Raw genomic sequence first — 21,122 nt, forward strand, 5'->3', positions numbered from 1 at the left:
GGCCTTAGTTTGGGGACCCCTGGTCTGAGAGAGAGAGAGAGAGAGAGAGAGAGAGAGAGAGAGAGAAAAGGACAGAGCAGAAAGTGAGAGGAAGGGACGGAAAGGAGAAATCTTTGCCACAGACTCTGACTCAAAGAAAGAGTAGAATGAAAGGGAGGGGGGTCTGGTTCTTCCCTTCCTTTCCCTTCTCTTCTCTTTCCTTCCAAAGGCTCTGGGACCCCTTGGGCTCAGGAGGGGAGGGGGAAGGGGAGGAGCAACCCCTTCCACCCCCTCCCTCCTTCCCTCCTTCCCTTCTTCCCTCCCTTCTTCCCCTTTCTGCTTTCCCGTTGCTTCCCCTCCTTGGGCTCCGGCGGAGGCTCTTCCTCCTTTCCTTCCTTCCTTCCTCCCTTCCTTCTTTCCCTTCTTCCTTGCTTCCCAGGCTGACCATGCCTCCTTCCTTGCCTCCTTCTCTTCCTCCTCCTCCTCCTCTCTTGCTCTTTCCTTGCCGGAGTTGGGCGCTGGCGCTGCTCAGCCTCTTAGTCGGCATCCTCATCCTGGCCGACATCGCCGAAGTGGAGCGGTAAGGGACCCCCGAAGAGCCCTCTTTTTCCCATTCACACCCCCTGCCAGACCTCCGCCCCCTTCTCTGCCTCTTTCTTTCACTCGGAAACACCCCTCTCTCTCTTGCCTGGGAAGTTCAAAGCCGCGCTGCTCTCTCTCGCGCATCAGCCCCTCTCCTCTCCTTCGTTCCCTCCTTCCTCAAAAGCTCAGAAACAGCCAGGTAGGTGTACACCACTGCCTCTTTTTCTCCTCCCTCCCTCCCTGATAGAAAGATATACAAACACTCCCTCTTTCACACAGAAGCGCACAAAGCCCTTTGTCATGCACACTGCCTTGCAACCCTTCACTCCTCTCTCCCGAAATGCACACCTCTTTCACTTTCTTTCTTTTATTATTTCCTTCTTTCGTTCAGAAACACCCCCTTCTTTCCTTATTTCCTTCCTTCCTTCCATCCATCCTTTCCTTCCTTCCTCTCTACCTCCCTCCTTCCTTTCATTTTTCTGTCTTTCTTTCCTCCATCCTCCTCCCTCCCTCCCTTCTTTCCTTCCTCTCTTCCTCCCTCCCTCCCTTCTTTCCTCCCTCCCTTCTTTATTTCTCTCTCTCTCTCTTTCTTTCTTTCATTCTTTCCTTCCTTACTCCTTCCTTCCTTCCTTCTTTCCTTCCTTCTTTCTTCTTTCCTCCATTCCTTCCTTTCTTCCTTCTTTCCTTCAACCCTTCACTCCTCTCTCCCGAAATGCACACCTCTTTCACTTTCTTTTATTATTTCCTTTTTTCGTTTGGAAACACCCCCTTATTTCCTTATTTCCTTCCTTCCTTCCCTTTTTCCTTTTTTCCTCCCTTCCTTGCTTGCTTCATCCCTTCTTCCTTCCTTGCTTCCTTCCTTCCATCCTTCCTTTCCTTCCTTCCTCTCTTCCTCCCTCCTTCCTTTCATTTTTCTGTCTTTCTTTCCTCCATCCTCCTCCCTCCCTCCCTTCTTTCCTTCTTTCCTCCCTCCCTCCCTCCCTTCCTTCCTTCCTTCCTTCCTTCCTTCCTTCCTTCCTTCCTTCTTTCCAAGCTCAGACACAGCCAAATATGCAAAACTACTCCTTCTCCTCCCTCCCTCCCTCCCTTTCTGATAGAAAGATATACAAACACTCCCTCCCTTTCACACAGAAGCGCACAAAGCCTCCTTCCCCTTTGTCATACACACTCCCTTGCAACCCTTCAACTTCTCTCTCCCAAATGCACACCTCTTTCACTTTTTTTCTCTCATTCATTCATTTATTTTCTCGGAGTGGAAGCCTCCCTCCCACCCTTCCTTATCTCTCACCCAAACAGGTATACAAATGCTCTCTTTCCTCTCTTGCACAAAGACACCCCTTTCTCATACAAACACACAAGCATTCCTCTCACACACACACACTTACACACCCCTTGCAGCCCCCTCCCAAGTTCTCTTTCCCCTTCTGTCTTTCATTCTCTCTCACACACTCACACAAACACACCTTACACACAGTCCCCATGGTCCTCATTCTCTGCCTCGTGCACACCCGCAAGCACCCATTGGCTTCCTCCTCTCTCTCCTAAAAAGGCATCCCCTTTAATACACACATCTCTCTCTTTCTCTCACACAAATCCACACTTCCTCATATGTAGACACAACATAGCCCACATACACACCTCTCTCACACAAACACAGAGGCATGGAAAGCTTCCCAGAGCCCTAGGAAACACCTGAATCTAGACATGACAGCAGGGTCTTGATGGAAATGTATGTATATCACCAAAGCAGATGGAAAATGAGGGATGGGGGGATCTGTAGGAAGGGAGGGGGCTTTGGAGTTTCTTTGTCTTTCCCACCCTGCTGCTTTTTTCTAGCTTTGAATGAAAGGAAAAGAGTGGCTCCTGGATTCCACTCTAGTTTGAGAGGCTGTGGGTTCAGAGGTCAGCTTTCGAGGAGGGTCTTAGGATGAAATAATAATAATAATAATACATTTAAATTATCCTTATCTCCTTATGGCTCCTTGGTGACACTTTAACAACCATGGCCCAAGGCTATAGGATCATGGGAGATTTAGTATTGCAAGGTCTTTGCTCAACCAAACTATAAATCCCAGGATGATGATAATGATAATAATAATAATAATAATAATAATAATAATAATAATAATAATAATAATAATTTACCTGTGTCTCCTTGTGGCACCTTGGTGACTCTTTAACCACCATGGCCCAAGGCTATAGGATCATGGGAGATGTCGTGTTGCAAGGTCTTTGCTCCACCAAACTATAAATCCCAGGATGAGAATAATGATGATGATGATAGTAATAATAATAATAATAACAACAATAATAGTAATAATAATAATACATTTAAATTACTTGTGGCTCCTTGGTGACATTTTAACCACCATAGCCCAAGGCTATAGGATCATGGGAGATTTAGTATTGCAAAGTCTTTGCTCAACCAAACTATAAATCCCAGGATGAGGATAATGATGATGATGATGATGATGATGATGATGATAATGATAATGATAATGATGATAATAATACATTTGAATTACCGTGGCTCCTTGGTGACACTTTAACCACCATTTCCCAAGGCTAGAGGATCATGGGAGATGTCGTGTTGCAAGGTCTTTGCTTCACCAAACTATAAATCCCAGGATGATGATCATGATCATGAAGATAATAATAATAATAATACATTTAAATTACCCATGTCTCCTTGTGGCTCCTTGGTGACACTTTAACCATCATGGCCTAAGGCTATATGAGATGCAGTATTGCAGGGTCTTTGCTCCACCAAAACTACAAATCCCAGGATAATGATGATGATGATGATGATGATATAATAATAATAATAATAATAATAATAATAATAATAATAATAATAATAATAATAATAAATTTATTACTTGCCTTTCCCTGAGCTTTGAGATAGGATACACAATCATTAAAACAAGAGATAAAACACTATTAAAGGGCGTACAACAAGATCCCATCGCATTGAGCCATGGCAGTTCAAGCGAGGTCAAACTGCATTCATTTCACACTATGGAATCGCCCCTTGACAGCTTTTAGGATGTAGTTTGGAATCTCTCTCAAACTCAAGAGTTTTCCCCAAGGAATTCCTCCATCTATGCTTCAGATAAGCAGAGTGAGTAAAAGAGGGGGAAATCTGTGTCGCTTAATGATAAAGCACATGGTTTGTGCATCACAGATTCTGAGTTGAAGGTCTCTTTCTTCACCCAGGATGAAGAAATGCAACTACAGACCAATAACCTTCTTTTGTGGCCTCATAACTTGGCTTGCCTTTATTTACAAGGCTGACTCAGATAGGGTGATAAATTTCACCAGAGCAGTAAAGGAGGCAAGAGACCACTTGCTTTCCCTTTCTTGTTATTCTTTTATGGATGATGTGGCCAGGATTAATTCAAAATAGCCAAAAGGAACTGCACTTTAAACTCCCTTTTTGGGAAAGGAGAAACTTATCCAGTCAAAACAATTGCCAAAATGGTATTGCTTGAAGGATCCCAGAAAAAAGTACCTTGCATAATACACAGGTTTAGGTATCTGCAATTTCTTAGAAAACTCTTTGGTTGAAACACTTCTGGGATAGAAAACTCTGGTTTAGAGGGTGTTGTTAAGCCATTAAGTAAAGGTTTAAAGGTAAAGGTTTCCCCTGGCACTAGTTGGGTCCGACTATGGGGGTTGGTGCTCATCTCTATTCCTAAGCTAAAGAGCCGGCGTTGTCCGTAGATACCTCTAAAGTCCTGTGGCCATGGACATAACTGCATGGAGCACCGTTACCTTCCTGCTGGAGCAGTACCTATTGATCTACTCACACTTGCATGTTTTGAACTGCTAGACTGGCAGAAGCTGGGGCTAATAGTGCGATCTCACTTTGCTCCCCGGATTTGAACTGCCGACCTTTGGGTCAGCAAGTTTAGCAGCTCAACAGCTTAACTCACTGCGCCATCAGGTGCTCCGATGGTACAGTGGATTAAACCGCTGAGCTGCTGAACCTGTTGACCGAAAAGTTGGTAGTTCGAGTCTGGGGAACGGAGTGAGTTCCCACTATTAGCACCAGCTTCTGCCAACCTAGCAGTTTGAAAACATGCAAATGTGAGTAGATCAATAGGTACCACTTCAGCAAGAAGGTAATGGCGCTCTATGCAGTCATGCTGGCCACATGACCTAGGAGGTGTCTATGTCTACAAACAACACCGGCTCTTTGGCTTAGAAGTGGAGATGAGCACCAACCCCGAGAGTCAGACTCGACTAGACTTAATGTCAGGGGAAACGTTTACCTTTACTTAGATGATTCTGGAGGTATACTGTCCAGCACTTTATATGTTAAAAGCAAGACAGGTGTGGTCAAGATGGCAAAGGTTCTCCATAAGGAGGAAGGCAGAAGCTATGAGATCTTGCAACAGTTTGCTTTTGCCTGACCCTAAGGGGAAAGGGCAAAGATTTCACATTTTTCCTTTCTTTTCCAGTCAATCAAAACAGTGCAAACTTCTTGTGCTCTATGGGGTAAGCTGAGGACAAGAGGGAAGTTGGAGAAGGAGAGAGAAACGGGGGCTTTTTAAATTCAAAAAGTGGGACAACTGAGGAATAATTGGGACTGTCCTTGCCAAATCAGGAGTGAGCTGTAGTCCCAAAAGTCACATTTGGAAGATGGGCCTTAGAGGCCTAATTCAGCAAGGCTGATTCTGAATCCAAAGTTCCAACTGGTGAGAGAAAATCAAAGCAATTTTCATTCTTTTCTAATGGATTGGATGGCTAGGCAGACAGAGGGGAACAGTTCCTCTTCATGATACAATCCATTGGCCAATCGAAAGTGCCTTCGGGAAGTATTTTGGATTATGTCTGGCTTGCAGTGTTTAAAAAAAACAAAATAAATCTATTTATCATTTGCCTCTTTCCACCCAGCACCTGGTACCAGATGAATGATGATATGCAGGTGGTGTAGGTTATTGAAGAAATAATAGCCTCTCTTTGAATTAATCAGAAGCAACCAGGGGAAGAGGGGGTTGACAAGCGAAACGGACCATTGGTCTGCTCTGGTATGGCAGTAATGATAATACGGTCACAATATATTTATTTATAAGTCACTGCCTTCTCATCTTACCAAGAGGGCAGGCTTTTCAGATTATTTCAGGCTATTTCCCACCTCACAAACTCCATCTTTGTTTCAATTCTCTCTCGCTCCTTTGTTTCATTCCCTCTCTTCTCACTGTCCCTGAATGGGGCTCCATAAACCAGGGTCAGCCTGGAGACTATATGTGGGTCCTGGAGATCCTATTTTACACCTTCAAGGAGCCTTTGAAGTAGCCAATCCCCCTTTCCAAGTTTCATTTAAAAAGATTTGTTGACAATTTTTTTCCCAAAACATAGGGGTTGAAACCACCCAAACTAACAAATTATATTAACTTGCGAACCTCTGGGGGGTTTGGAGCTCTCCACGGTGCTGAATTCATTCTGGAGCTGAAATCCAGCACTTTGGAGAAGTCATCCCAGCCAGGACCTGGGTGGAGCTATCCATGGTGCTGAATTCATTTCTGGAAGAGGATTCAGCACTTTGGACAGCCAATCTCTGCTGAAACTGGGTTTGTTACCCTACTCAGACCCCTGTTTTTGTGGGAAATCTTACCACTCCTCAAAGCTAAATTCAGGACAAGTTCCTTTGTGTGTCTGTGATGCCGTTCTCTCCTCAATGAGATCTCTGGTCCTCAAAACAGAACACGTTACCAAGGCCATCAGGCAAAGCTTTGCAGAAAAGTATCTGGTTTATAAATAATGCATTTCCTTTGTCTTGCAGGAATTCTGGAGGCAAAGGTGCAATCCGATCAGCAGCGAATAGCTTATATAGCAAATTGAATAGGTTCGTAATTTTTTTGTGTTCATTCATTTTTTGGCTCTAAGGTGGCTATTCATCTGCTTCATTTCCCTTCTCTCTTTCAGCCTCTTTTGTGTGATTAGGTTCCTCCCACCTGACTCATGGATCTGTATTTCTTTCCTCTATATATTTTTTCAAGTCTCCCTGGCACACAGACACGTTTTTCCTCTTCTGTATTAAATGGTGGAGCTTATTTGAGAAAGAGAGGCAAACTTGCTTCATAAGGTAGGGCAGAAAGATGCCTTGGTTGGTTATATCAAAAGCCACTGAGAGGTCTGGCAGATCCAACAGAAATGTAGGCCTTGCAGTTAGTTTTGTGCATAGATTGGTCAAAATATTGGTCAACATATTCCAGTTCCAAAAACAGACCAGAGACCATAGTATCATACATATTTTAGTTGAAAAGGACATAACTCAAGAATCATCTAAATCCAAATTCCAACTGGAAATGAGCCACCAAAATTTGCTGTGGGTTTCATTCGCAATTATAAGGGATCTATTCAAGGTGCCGAATGCATTAGGGTTGTTGTTAAATAACCATCAAGTCAACTCCAGCTTATGGCAAACCACAAATGTGAGACCTTCAAGGCACTGTATTATCAACAGCCCTGATCTTGCAGAATTAGGCCATGGCTTCTTGACTGAGTTCATCCATATGGGATGCAGTTTTCCGCTTATCCTACTTCCTTCTACCTTATCAAACATTTTCTCTTTTTTTTTTAGTGTGTCATGTCTTCCCATAATATTATGGCTCCTAGGAAAAGTTCAGGCTTGATTTTCTCTAGGACTCCTTCCTTTGGTTCACTGCATCCACAGCCTTCTTCACAAGCATCTCATCTCAAAGGAGCTGATTCTCTTCCTATGCACTTTCTTACCTATTCAGCTTTCACAAGTATACAGAGAAATGGGAAATACGATGGTGTGGACTCTCCAAATTTAGTATTCAATGAAATAATCTTGCAGTTCCTGGATCTTGCCTAGTTCCGTCATAGCTGCCCTTCCAAGCCCTCATAGGGGCATTTGTATTGTTATTAAAATAAACACAGATACCCCTGCTTTTTGCATTTTATTTATTTATTCAGATCCTATTTCCCACTACACAAACTCCATGGATGATGATGATGATGATGATGATGATAATAAAACTTTATTTATACCCCGCCACCATCTCCCCGTGGGGACTCGGGGCGGCTTACATGGGGCAGAGGCCCAAACAACATAGGACAAAATATAGGCAACATAATACAAATCACACTATAAAAAGATAAAACAGTAATACAATATATCAATTAAAGCAAAAATACAGGATAAAAAAATTGCATTTAAAACACATAAATGGTAAAATCGTAATAAATACAGTATAGATTATTAAAAACCCTCTGGGACTGATTAATTAATGACTGTATCTCCAAAGGCCTACCGAAACATCCAAGTCTTCAGTTGTTTAATATGTCATTAATTTCCACAAATGCCTTTTCCCAATTTTTAAAAAAATCTTTTCACATTCCCACCATACCTGTATATAAGTCTCAGTTTCTTTATTGGCCCTCTAACATTTTTTAGATTGTTTCTATGTAACATTATTGGAGTCATGTACCATCAGGCTTTGTGATATCTGTGTCTCCTTCTTCTGTCTCTTTATCCATGTTTCCTGACCAGGGCTGAAGTGATCATCAATGGATCCTCATCACCCCTTGTTCTTGAGAGAAGTAGTGAAAGTATTAAGCACCAAGATGGACCAACCCCAACCCAATGGAGGCACAACCAGACACTCGCTTTGAAGATCAGGTACTGAGATGAGACCCACAACAGGGATGGGCAGCCTTTGGGGTCTACAGGGGAGACTGGCTGGAGGCTGCATGCAAGAACAACTAGGCAGTAGGGCTGTGTGATCAATGAAACAAAATGTTTCAAAACTCATTACAAAATTGGGGGGGGGGGCTGGCATTTTGTTTCTAAAGTCTTTCTACAGTATCATTAGTGAAAATGTTGTTACTATAATGAGAATAACAAAATTATGTTACTTTTTCATTGTAGTAATTGTGCAAGTGGGGAAACTTCAGACGCTCCTTTCTCCCTCATTTTTGCAGCTATTGGGGTGAACCTTGCTACAGCCCATCAAGTTTCAAAACATTTCACTTTTCCCTGGATTTTTGGGGAATTTTCAACGTGTTTATAAACAACATTTTAAAAAACTAGAAAGGCTAACTCCTTGGTTTTTCCTATGCAATGACACAAGATAAAAGGGGATCGTTCACTCAGACGTTCAGAAATATTCCTACATCTAATAAGGTAGGTAAAGGTTTTCCCCTGACGTTAAGTCCAGTCGTGACCGACTCTGGGGTTTGGTGCTCATCTCCATTTCTAAGCCGAAGAGCTGGCGTTGTCCACAGACACCTCCAAGGTCATGTGGCCGGCATGACTGCATGGAGCGCCGTTACCTTCCTGCTGGAGCAGTACCTATTGATCTACTCACATTTGCATGTTTTCAAACTGGTAGGTTGGCAGGAACTGGGGCTAACAGCGGGCGCTTATTCCACTCCCGGGATTTGAACCTGGGACCTACTACATGTAGGAATTTCTTTAAAGTTTTGACAAAAGGTTTTTTAAGCCACAACAGCTATCTCATTGAACATCTCTCTCTCTCGCTCTCATATTACCAATAGAACTTCCATTGAGGGATTTCTTCCCAGCCCAGCACAGAGATTTACTTACTAGAAGTATCAGCCAGTCCTCTTCTTTGCAGATTCAATCATTCTTTTGAACTCTGGTTGGCTGCTGCCACAGAGGGATACATCTCTCCTCCCTTCTGATTGGGGCTTTCTGATGATGAACAGAATTCTGGGATATGTAGTTTTGCATTCTCTGGCATAGGGCTCCTCACCTTCTCAAACTACATTTTCCAGAATCCTTTGTTTTCTCTGTCTCTTTCTCTCTGCTGCTTCCCTCTCCTAATGGTGAGAGGCCATTCATTTAAAGAGGAACGGCAGCCTTTTTGGCTTGGCTTTGCTTCCTTGTGCTGAACATGAAACTGACTTTGGGAAGCTTCCAAGGCTTACAAAATGCAAATGTAAAAGTACTGGGTAAGTTTCGAATCTTAAGTTTTTGGCCCGGGCCATGCTCATGTGTTGGATATCACATTGTAAGTACATTAGAGTCTCACTTATCCAACATAAACAGGCTGGCAAAACATTGGATAAGCAAATATGTTGGATAATAGGGAGGGATTAAGGAAAAGTATTAAACATCAAATTAGGTTATGATTTTACAAATTAAGCACAAAAACATCATGTTATACAACAAATTTGACAGAAAAGTAGTTCAATACGTAGTAATGCTATGTAGCAATTACTGTATTTACGAATTTAGCACCAAAATATCATGATGTATTGAAAACATTGACTACAAAAATGTGTTGGATAATCCAGAACATTGGATAAGCGAGTGTTGGATAAGTGAGACTCTACTGTACAAATTTAACAAATTTGATCCGACTTATGATGATGTACAGAAAAATTGCACACCCCTATTAGACAAAGACATTTTCATCCACACTCATCTATTTCTCTTTATAAGAAAACACATCTTGAAGTTTCTGGACGCTGAGAAAGACATCTCCGTGCTCAAGGGAACTCTCAAACCAGGGGACATTATCCACTACGTCTTTGACCGGGACAGCACCATGAACGTTTCCCAAAACCTCTATGCCCTCTTGCCCCGGACCTCACCCCTGAAAGGCAAACACTTCCGGACCTGTGCCATTGTGGGGAATTCGGGGATCCTGTTGAACAGCGGCTGCGGAGAGGAAATTGATGCCCACAGTTTTGTGATCAGGTAACGGCAACTGCACAGAATGGAATTACATTTTCTTATGTCACTAACAGAATAGTGGTCTGTGTGTTTTTAAAAGTGAACCATCACATGATAAAGGTGGTTTGGTTTCCATTGCTATCTGCTTTTCTATTTGTTGTCGAAGGCTTTCATGGCCGGGATCACAGGGTTGTTGTATGTCTTTCGGGCTGTTTGGCCATGTTCCAGAAGTATTCTCTCCTGACGTTTCGCCCACATCTATGGCAGGCATCCTCAGAGGTTGTGAGGTATGGATAAACTAAGTAAGGAAAGGAAAGAATATATATCTGTGTAGAGTCCAGGGTGTGGCAAGAGTCCTTTGTCACTGGGAAGCCAGCATTAATACTTTTCTATTGTTTTCTGTTAACTTGCATTACAATTGGCTGGGAAGAAGAATTGCCACTCTTAGAATCATGACAATCCTCATTTTTATGTACAATAAACCATTCAAAATGTCTTTTCATAAAGCCAGAAGTAAATTCCTCATTTGCTGGGGCTGGGATGGGGAGCATCCAAGGGGAAAATGGGGCCCCTGCACCCCCTAAGTGTAACATTACACTGTCCAACATCAACAACTGTCAATACAAATTCATCTCCCTGAGGTTTTTGCTGGAGAGCTGCCTTACAGCTTGCACCCTCCATTAATTAATAGGAGAGAAGGGATGCTCCTGTTTTCCCTTCTTTATTGTCAGCGCTGCATAATCAGGCAGTGAGGCAAAGCTTTGCAGCTGAATGACCAAACACAAAACGAAAGGGTCCCATGTGGAGAAAGGAGGGAAGAGTTGGGAGGCACGACCTCAAAGAACCCCAATGAAACGCCACTGAGAAGTGTCTGGATATGAATCCCACCTTGTCTGTCCACATTCACACACCTTCGCAACTAGCCTTTCATATATTTTCTTGTTCATTTGAATTACAGCCACTAGAATATCTTCTGGCTTCTGCTAGTGCATGATGAAATGGGTTTTTACCCTATGTTTAGGTACTTGGGGCCCTGGTGGCACAATGTGTTAAAGCGCTGAGCTGCTGAACTTGCGGACCAAAAGGTCCCAGGTTCAAATCCCGGGAGCGGAATGAGCATCTGCTGTTAGCTACAGCTCCTGCCAACCTAGCAGTTCGAAAACATGCAAATGTGAGTAGATCAATAGGTACCGCTCTGGCGGGAAGGTAATGGCGCTCCATGCAGTCATGCTGGCCACATGACCTTGGAAGTGTCTATGGACAATGGCGGCTCTTCGGCTTAGAAATGGAGATGAGCACCAACCCCCAGAGTTGGTCACGACTGGACTTAACGTCAGGGGAAAACCTTTACCTTTTTTACCTTAGGTACTGGATGTCCCTGAATGTCATATGGACATCCAGGAGTGACCTCTGGCTCAATTTGGGGCATGCAGCCCATGTAGAGAAGAACCACCCATAAACATAAGGAGTAACATGCCTTGCCAGGTTGTGGCATGTCTCCCAGTTGATCCCAAGCTATGGTGAACCTATCTTAGGGTTTTCTTGCCACAATTCACCCAGAAGAGGTTTTCCATTGCTTTTCCCTGATGCTGAGAGTTGGACTTCCAGGGGTGAACAATTATCAGAACAAGTCCAGCTGGGTCTTAGGATGCATTTACACTGCAGAACGAATGCAGTTTGAGACAACTTTAACTATCACAGCCCGATGTTATCAAATCCTGGGAGCTGTCGTTCACTGAGGCACCCACCCTCTTTGGCAGAGTCTAATAATAATATAATAATTATTTTATTTTTATACCCCACCACCATCTCCCTAGAGAGACTCGGGGTGGCTTACAGATATAAAACAAGCATACAAAAAACACACACAAATAAAATTAAAAGGCATAAAATAAAATCACAATCATTGTAAGACAGATGTTAAAACACAGCGATAAAATCATAAGATGAACTGGGAAAAGTGCACTGAGTGAAACTTGTAAACATGAAGGAAGTTAAGGTGCTATAAGATCATGGGGAGAACCTTAAACCGGGGTGAACCCTGTGGCTATCTCAAAGAATTAACCAACAGGTACAACTGGTCAGAAGTAACCGCTAGTATAAGGGTTTAACGTACAATGGGTGGTACTTGTTCAAAAGCCTGTGAGAAGAGCCAGGTTTTCAGGCTCTTCCTGAACACTTCCAAGGTGGCAGCTCAAGGCCTTCCAAAAATGCTATGGCATTGAGACCTGGCAGTTCAAATAGTGTCAAACTGCATTCATTCTACGGTGCAGATGCACCCGTGTGTTGACAGCAAAAACACCAAAACAAAATTACTTCTCCAAACTCTGCCCGCAAACACAAAGTGCACCTTTTTATTTGCATGATTCTTCTTTAAGAAGTCTACATTTGGACAGCTTCCTCCACTACGTATTCCAAATCCCTTTTTGGCTTTTCGGCTTCCAGGTGCAATCTCGCCCCAGTCCAAGAATACTCTCGGGATGTCGGCACGAAGATGGACCTGGTGACCATGAACCCTTCAGTCATCCAGCGGGCCTTTGAGGACCTGGTCAACGACACCTGGCGGGAGAAGCTGCTCCAGCGCCTCCACAGCCTCAACGGCAGCATCCTTTGGATCCCGGCCTTCATGGCCAAAGGAGGGAAGGAGCGCGTGGAGTGGGTCAATGAGCTCATCCTCAAGAATCACATCAACGTCCGCACTGCCTACCCGTCGTTGCGCCTCTTGCACGCCGTCCGGGGGTAAGCGGCATTACGTGCCACACCAAGCCCTATGTTTTGGGAGAAAGCTCTCTAGTTCGGTCTAAAATCCCAGCATATGCCCTGTGGTGGACATCCAAAACATATACAGTAGAGTCTCACTTATCCAACCTTAGCTTATCCAACATTCTGTATTATCCAATGCAGTCTGCCTTTTAATAGTCAATGTTTTTATAGTCAATGTTTTCAATACATTGCGATGTTTTGGTGCTAAATTCGTAAATACAGAAATTACTACATAATGTTACTATGTATTGAACTGCTTTTTCTGTCAATATGTTGAAAAACATGATGTTTTGGTGCTTAATTTGCAAAATCATGATGTAATTTTATGTTTAATAAGCTTTTCCTTAATCCCTCCTCATTATCCAACATTTTCCCTTATTCAATGTTCTGCCGGCCTGTTTATGTTGGATAAGTGAGACTCTACTGTACATGACATACTCTATCTGTACCAGCAGGACTGTTGACCAAAAGGTTGGTGGTTCGAATCTGGGGAGTGGGGTGAGCTCCCATCTGTCAGCTCCAGCTTCCCATGTGTGGACATGAGAGAAGCCTCCCACAGGATCAAACATCCGGACTTCCCCTGGGCAATGTCCTTGCAGACAGCCAATTCTTTCACACTAGAAGCAACCTGCAGTTTCTCAAGTCACTATTTAAATTATATGAATATGCAAACATTAAAACAGAATTAGCACAAACAGCACTAAAAATGTGGGCGAAACGTCAGGAGAGAATACTTCTAGAACATGGCCATACAGCCCGGAAAACATACAACAGCCCTGTGATCCCGGCCATGAAAGCCCTCGACAACACATAGCACTAAAAAAATTACAGTGCAAATCCATCAAAACATATTCAAAGTTATTCTTTTGGTCCTCATATTTTTAGCATTACTGTAATTGTATATATGATTCGAATAAGTAAATCTGACGCTATCACGTACCCTTGTGCCCTAGACACCTTTATGTGGTTTACTTAAATTTCAAGATTTGTTTTCTCTGTGTGTCTCAAACCCAAAAGACTCCTGAAGTATCTGTCATGTGGTCACTGATTGATAGCCTTTGGATTTAATCTAAAAAGACATGGCACAAAAGGATAAAGGAATGGGGTGGGAAGAGGAAAAATATAATCAATTCCTCACTTCCCCCCCATCTCTCCTCCTTTGTTGTCATTTGCTGGAAAGGTTGCCACCTTTGTCCTTTCATGTCTTTATTTCTCTCCAAAGTCATCCCAGTTGCTTATTTTCCCCCTGGATGGTATTTTAGTTTGCCAGCTTCAAAGGGTTTGTCCTGCCAGAGTTATATATTCAAAAGAGGAATGCAATGGGAGGTCCCATTGGTGGGGTCTGCTGGTGAAAAAGTCATTATGATATGCCCTTATTTTACTTGTCCATGCCTAATTAAAAACCTGAAGCCTCATGCAGTAATGGTTCACTCTTGACGCCGCGTCCCCCGTGCACCTTGCACAACCTCATTTGGATTGGCAAAATTAATTAGTTTTCATTACAGTCTCCAGCTGTTTTGCAAAGCAAGGGGAGGATGGCACTTGCATAGCCAAAATAGAGCTAAGCCAAGTAATTTGAAGGGAAGTTTTTAATACATCTTCTTGGATTGAATGCAGTGCATAGCGTACATGATTTTTGCCCATGGTAGCAAACACAGTAGACTCTACATCCTTTTTTAATTGCCAGAAAGTGCTTCAGTGATCCATTCATGCCCATTTCATGTGCACCATCACCAGAACTCATTCTGCTTTCATGGCATCCTTTGGGGTTCAAATTAGAGCATTGTCTGGGGTTCAAATTAGAATAATAGATATCTCCCTCCAGAGAGATTAGCGAAGATGTACAATTGCACCAATGAATGCTGGAAATGTGGGAAAGAAAAAGGCACATTTTACCACCTGTGGTGGTCATGCAACAAAGTAAACAACTACTGGAAACAGATTCATGTACATCTAGAAAAGATATTAAATACAAATTTTAAAATGACACCACAAATGTACCTTTTGAACATGCTTGAAGAAGAATTGGAAAGGAAATATGAAAGAATTTTGTTTTACGTGACAGTGGCAACTCGGATAGTATACGCTAGATATTGGAAAACCTCAGAGGTACCTCCCTTAGCAGAACTGGAACAATATATTATAGAGTTGCTGATGATGGACAAAATAACGATACACTTAAGAGGAGAACCTTTAGAGAACTTTGTTAATGAATGGCAACCAATGATCCAACATTTCAATGTAAAATTAATCTAAAAATGTACATAGAGGAAGCTAATAGACTGAAGGCAGGGTTGAAACAGATATTAATTTGGAACTTATAATATTTTATATGTACTATTCAAATAGAAGACTGTGGCCCCTTACTGAAAATATATTGTCTGAGAAATGATTATGAAAGACGAATAGATGAAAGTATTGCACTGTATGCAAAAATACTTGCAATGTATGTATATTTGAATGAATGAAAATAAATAAACATTATATATTAAAAAAAGAAAAAAAAAGAATAATAGAATGATAGAGTTGAAAGAGACCCCAATGGCCATCCAGTCCAACCTTCTTCTGCCATCCAAGAAAATAAAATCAAAGCCCTCCCAGCAGATGGCCATCCAGCCTCTGTTCAGAAGCCTCCAAAGAAGGAGCCTCTATCATCAGACTCCCTTCTTCTGTATGTTCATGTGTTGTTTATTTGTTCAATCGCTTCCAATTCTTCATGACCTCATGGACCAGCCCATTCCAGAGCTCCCTGTCGGCTGTCGCCACCCCCAGCTCCTTCAAGGTCAAGCCAGTCCTTTCAAGGATACCATCCATCCATCTTGCCCTTGGTCGGCCCCTCTTCCTTTTTCCTTCCATTATCTCCAGCATCACTCTCTTCTCCAAGCTTTCCTGTCTTCTTATGATGTGGCCAAAGTACTTCATCTTTGCCTTTAATAGCCTTCGCTCCAGTGAGCAGCCGGGCATTATCTCCTGGAGTATGGATCTTCTTGCAGACCAAGAATTTTCCTCCAACACCACAGTTCAAAAGCATCTCTCTTCCTTCACTCAGCCTTCCTTATGGTCCAGCTCTCACGTCCATAGGTTACTACAGGGAATACCATTGCTCCTGCAAAGGATTGTTACCTTGATGTGGTGCTGGAGCTTGGGCGCCTCAGTGATGCCATGAGCTAAACCGTGAAGGGACACCCAAGATGGGAAGGTCATGGCAGAGAGATCAAACTAAATACGATCCCTGGGGAAGGCAATGGCAAACCACCCCAGTATTCTTGCCATGGAAACTAAATGGATCAGTATGTTTGTGTGTGTCCCTTCAATCAGCTTCCAGCCGATGGCAGCCCCGTGAACTTCATAGGGTTTTCTTAAGTATGAAGATTCAGAGGTATTTGTCCGTTCCTTTCCTCTGAAATGTAGCTCTCAGCCATTTCGCCTTGGACGCTTGTAAGTAACAAGCATAATAATTCTCACAGGGACAGAAAGTCAGGTGAAATCTTCTGAACAGAGGCACAGACAGCAATGGAAACCTCAAAAGGGTGTTCACCCTTTCTTTTGCTATCCAAAGCCTATATATAGAACTGGTTTCCCCTTATATCCAGACACATTTAGTTACAATGTGCATATTATGGAAAACATGTTTGCCGTACAGACATTTTACATGTTACATGTTGTGTTACCACACTGAACATTGAAGGGCTCCTATACATTTAGTGGTTATGTAGAAGTGTTCTTTTTAAGTTTATATACTATAATTTTATATTGTATTTAATAGTTTTTAATTGATTTTATGTATTGTTGATTAATTTTGTATAGGCATCTAATTGTGCCAGTGTTGTAAGCCGCCCTGAGTCCCTTCGGGTGAGAAGGGCGGGATATAAATATTGGAAATAAATAAATAAATAAATAAAGAAGTGCAAGATGCTGAAGTGGTGAAGATCCCATGCTATGACAAAAAGATATCTTTCACCACCTGCATACCTGCATACCTCCACCCCAAACTTGTGTTGTCTAATGTCTAGGGGTGCATCCGCACTGCAGAATGAATGCAGTGCCACACCACTTTAACTTCCATGTCTGAATGCTATGGGTTCCTGAGAGTTGATGTTTGGTGAATCATCAGCAGAGAAGGCGAAAGGTGGTCCTTGTAGTCTACAATGCCATAAAATTGAGCCGTGGCAGTTAAAGTGGTGTCAAAATGCATTAAGTATACAGTGTAGATGCACGCTCGGTTGGCTCTTGGGCCCCATCAACGTCCTGCCTTAGATTGTTACAAGCTGTGCGTAAATCCCAAATCCTCTCCTGTCTTTCATTATGATTACTTCAAATAGGAGCCCCTGATGGCGTAGTGGACTAAAGCCTCGTGACTTGAAGGTTGGGTTGCTGACCTGAAAGCTGCCAGGTTCGAATCCCGCTCAGAAAGAGTGTGGATGAGCTCCCTCTATCAGCTCCAGCTCCCCATGCATGCGGGGACATGAGAGAAGCCTCCCACAAGGATGGTAAAAACATCCGGGCGTCCCCTGGGCAACATCCTTGCAGACGGCCAATTCTCTCACTCCAGAAGCGACTCAAGTTGCTCATGACACGGAAAAAAAAATTCCTTCAAATGAACACCGATCTAGAACAGGGGTCTCCAAACTAAGGCTCGGGGGCCGGATGCAGCCCTCCAAGGTCATTTACCTGACCCCTGCCCTCAGTTTTATAACATAATATTTTATATCATTTTTAATAATATAATATATTGTATATACATATAATATTGATAATAATATAATGTTATACAATATAATACTAATAATAATACTATATAATAATATTAATTATACATTATATATTACATATAATATTACAGTATAGTGGTATAGTTCAATATAGTAATATATATATATTGCTAATATTGTGCTATGCTAATAATATAATATATTGTATATACATACAGCTGCTCTGAGTCCCCTTCGGGGTGTGAAGGGCAGGATATAAATGTAATAAATAAATGTAGTAAATGAATAAATAAATAATTTTAGACTTAGGCTCGCCCAAAGTCTGAAATGACTTAAAGGCACACAACAACAACAATCCTAATTCACTTGACTATCTCTTTGGCCAGAAGCAGGTCCACACTTCCCATTGAAATCCTGATAGGTTTATGTTGGTTACAATTGTTTTCATTTTAAAATATTGTATTGTTGTTGTTGTTTTGCACTACAAATAAGACATGTGCAGTGTGCACAGGAATTTGTTCGTATTTTTTTTTCAAATGATAATTCGGCCCCTCCACAGTCTGAAGGATTGTGGACCGGCCCTCTGCTTCAAAAGTTTGAGGACCCCTGATCTAGAAGATAGGTCTTCATGTTTCTTTGCTTGTTTTCTTGTGTTTTCATCTAGGTACTGGCTCACCAACAAAGTGTACATCAAGCGCCCCACCACTGGCCTGCTCATGTACACCCTGGCAACCCGTTTCTGCAACCGGATCTATCTCTATGGCTTCTGGCCCTTTCCTCGGGATCAGGACCAGAACCCTGTGAAATACCACTACTATGACACTTTGAAGTATGGCTACATGTCCCAGACAAGTCCCCACACCATGCCCTTGGAGTTCAAAGCCTTGAAGGCCCTTCATCAGCAAGGGGCCTTGAAACTGACGGTGGGGGCCTGTGATGGAGCCACATAAATGCGTTTTCCAGAAAATCACTTCTTCTCCCCTGAGGTCGTGTGGTGTAGGAGGATAGGGGAGGACGAGGAGGTGACACAGAGCCTGTTTCCTTTGTTATCTGTCCATGACGGAGACATGGGCTTCTCTATGGAGGTTTTGGCTGCTCCGGCTCTGAGTGGAATCACTGTTTGGTGTCTGGGAGGAATGGAATGGACGGGAAGAGAAGCAGCCCAAGGCAATGGACTTCGCCGGCTGAAGATCTGGGGCTGTCCCTCGGGCAGCTTTCCCCCCTCACCTCTAGACGTAGAAAGTCACTGTGGTTGGTTTGTTTGGGTCCTTTAGTGTGGCAACTAGATGTTAGGCCAAGTGTCGTGAGTGGTCTAGAGTCGGTAGCTAGGGCCTGCGTTGGCCAGCGAGTTGTTGTTCTTGGCTTCGTGGGCATGGGTTTGGGAGGGTCAGTTAAAGGGGAGGGGGTTATTCCTGACATCTTCTGGGAAAAAAGCAAAAAAAGAAAGAAAAGAAAGGGAGCAGAGCATACAGAAAGCTGCTAGGATCACTTCTATGGGCAAGTTGGCCCAAGAGTTCCTTAAGTGAGTTTATGGAATCCTTTAAGGAAGGAATTGAGTACCATTTCGGAGCTCATCTTGGACATAGTTAGCATGTCCCTAAAGATGAGATGGTTAGATTTTTAGGCCCATTTTAAAGAAAGTCTAAGTCTTGATGCATTTTTGTTTAAATAGAGTGGACTTGAATGGGCTTTGTTTAATTTCCTTTTCTTCCTTTGCAAAGGAAAGGCATTGGAGTGTTGTCTGTAGCGGTGTTTCTCTTGCTACGCAATGTGAGGGACAGACCATTGCCTTTTGGCTAATGTGCCATGCACCGGCACCGTATTTATACCCGTTGGCAACTGCTTTTTTCTTTCATTCCTGGAAACTTTACATGGACTGGCAGCCAGTGACTCATGGACCACTTTGACTAGCATTGCTGTTTAGGAGATGCAACCCAAGCCATTGGGCTTCAACGTTGACAAAAGATGGACTGTTGGACCAAATGCACAAGTTATGTTCTTCAGTGGAACTAAGCTTCAGATATCGAAAAAAGAGACCTTGTTGGATTTTTATGGACTGTTCAAACCAGCAGTTCATTGTGGTTTAGCTCATTTGTTTATTTATATATAAAAGTATTTCCAATCACTACAGATTTGTGGAATTTCTTTTGTTCTTTTGATCTTGTATTGTTATTAATTCCAGGTTGAACTTAATCTGGGATTTTCTTGGCATGAATTATTCAGAAGATTCTGGGAGAAAGGCAGCATGTAACAACAAACAACAGCAACAAACAAACAAATGAATAAACAAACAAACAACTACAGCATCACCCTGTTGTAGGGTCTGTTGACAGAAGAAATCCGAACATGACCCTAAGAAGTCTTTCTAGTGACAACCAAAGCCCAAGAAAAAATATTTTTGGAATCTTGGTTTTTGCTGTGTTCCTGGGGTTATTAGGGGCACTGATTCAGAAAATTTCATTGGATAGACTGTATCAGCTCTAGTTTCTTAGATATGGCTATCTTGGTTTTCTATGGATAAGCAGATGATGTATATGACGTGTATTCTCTAGCTCAAAAACTAGAGCGGATAAGGGGAAAGTGGGGCCATTTTTGGAATCAGCAGGTCAAATATAATCAGAACCAGGGCTAACTGTTGAGGCACCAAAATGTGTTGCCCAGTGTAATTTTCCAGAGCCCCCATCTACAGTATTTTGGAAATCCTATTATTATTATTATTATTATTATTATTATTATTATTATTATTATTATTATTATTATATAAGTATGACACAGCAAACAAGATAGATATGCTGGATTTCGTTTCACAAAATCATTAAGTCGAACACTTCCCAAGTGTTTAGGACTATGTGATGTATTTTCGGATGATGTGCACAGATTTTTTTTAATTATTATTATTATTATTAGGGAGATAGGGTTTAGGCCCTTGGAGGGATCCTTCAGAGTTCAGACTGAAGCCCAGACTGAAGCTCCACCAAATAGAATGAAGCAGTCTCCCCCCGAAAAAAATTAAAATAAATCTGTTTTGGAAAGAGAGGGAGGAATGTAATATGTCCTGTTTCTCAAAAATAAAAAAGTTGACTTTGCCTAGTTTCAGATGCACGCTCCCATTTGGATTCTTCCATAACAAAATGGAAATGGGAGCGAGGGAGCAGCACAACACTTACGCAGCCAAGTGCATCACATTTTCAGAAAGTTTGGCCAGATGTTCGGAGACTAGCCTGCTTTGGGTGATGGCAGCTTGATGGATCTCTTCATGCCTAATTAAGGCCCATCTTCCAAGGAGAATGGGATAGGGAAAGGGGGATCGGGTGGCTCAGGTGGGAATCCTCATGCATTCAATATTTTGCAAAAGGACCCAAATAACTTCCCATATAACAGCAGATGCATGGCTCTCTCACTCCCTGCTT

General features: G+C 42.5%; 1 protein-coding gene across 2 annotated transcripts; it reads left to right on the forward strand.

Annotated features, from left to right (window-relative positions):
* The first annotated feature begins 290 nt into the window (after positions 1-290).
* Positions 291-19,840, forward strand: st8sia2 (ST8 alpha-N-acetyl-neuraminide alpha-2,8-sialyltransferase 2). Of its 2 annotated transcripts, XM_062962944.1 has the most exons (6): positions 292-559; positions 6,350-6,412; positions 8,087-8,215; positions 10,004-10,261; positions 12,683-12,976; positions 18,377-19,840. In XM_062962944.1, exons 1-6 carry the CDS (start codon positions 426-428, stop codon positions 18,660-18,662), a joined length of 1,164 nt encoding a protein of 387 aa, XP_062819014.1. In that variant the 5' UTR covers positions 292-425; the 3' UTR covers positions 18,663-19,840. The 2 variants fall into 2 exon arrangements, with proteins under 2 accessions (XP_062819015.1, XP_062819014.1); XM_062962945.1 differs by lacking the exon at positions 6,350-6,412 and having other exon boundaries at positions 291-559.
* Positions 19,841-21,122: the final 1,282 nt, after the last annotated feature.

The sequence above is a fragment of the Anolis carolinensis genome, unplaced genomic scaffold, assembly GCF_035594765.1.
Source record: "Anolis carolinensis isolate JA03-04 unplaced genomic scaffold, rAnoCar3.1.pri scaffold_11, whole genome shotgun sequence".
In the NCBI taxonomy this organism is placed as follows: Eukaryota; Metazoa; Chordata; class Lepidosauria; order Squamata; family Dactyloidae; genus Anolis; species Anolis carolinensis.

Coding starts and splice junctions, on each gene's coding strand:
- st8sia2 (XM_062962944.1), top strand. CDS start 426: ATGCCTCCTTCCTTGCCTCCTTCTCTTCCTCCTCCTCCTCCTCTCTTG. Junction 560..6,349: donor GACATCGCCGAAGTGGAGCG/GTAAGGGACCCC, acceptor TTTGTCTTGCAG/GAATTCTGGAGGCAAAGGTG. Junction 12,977..18,376: donor CTCTTGCACGCCGTCCGGGG/GTAAGCGGCATT, acceptor GTTTTCATCTAG/GTACTGGCTCACCAACAAAG.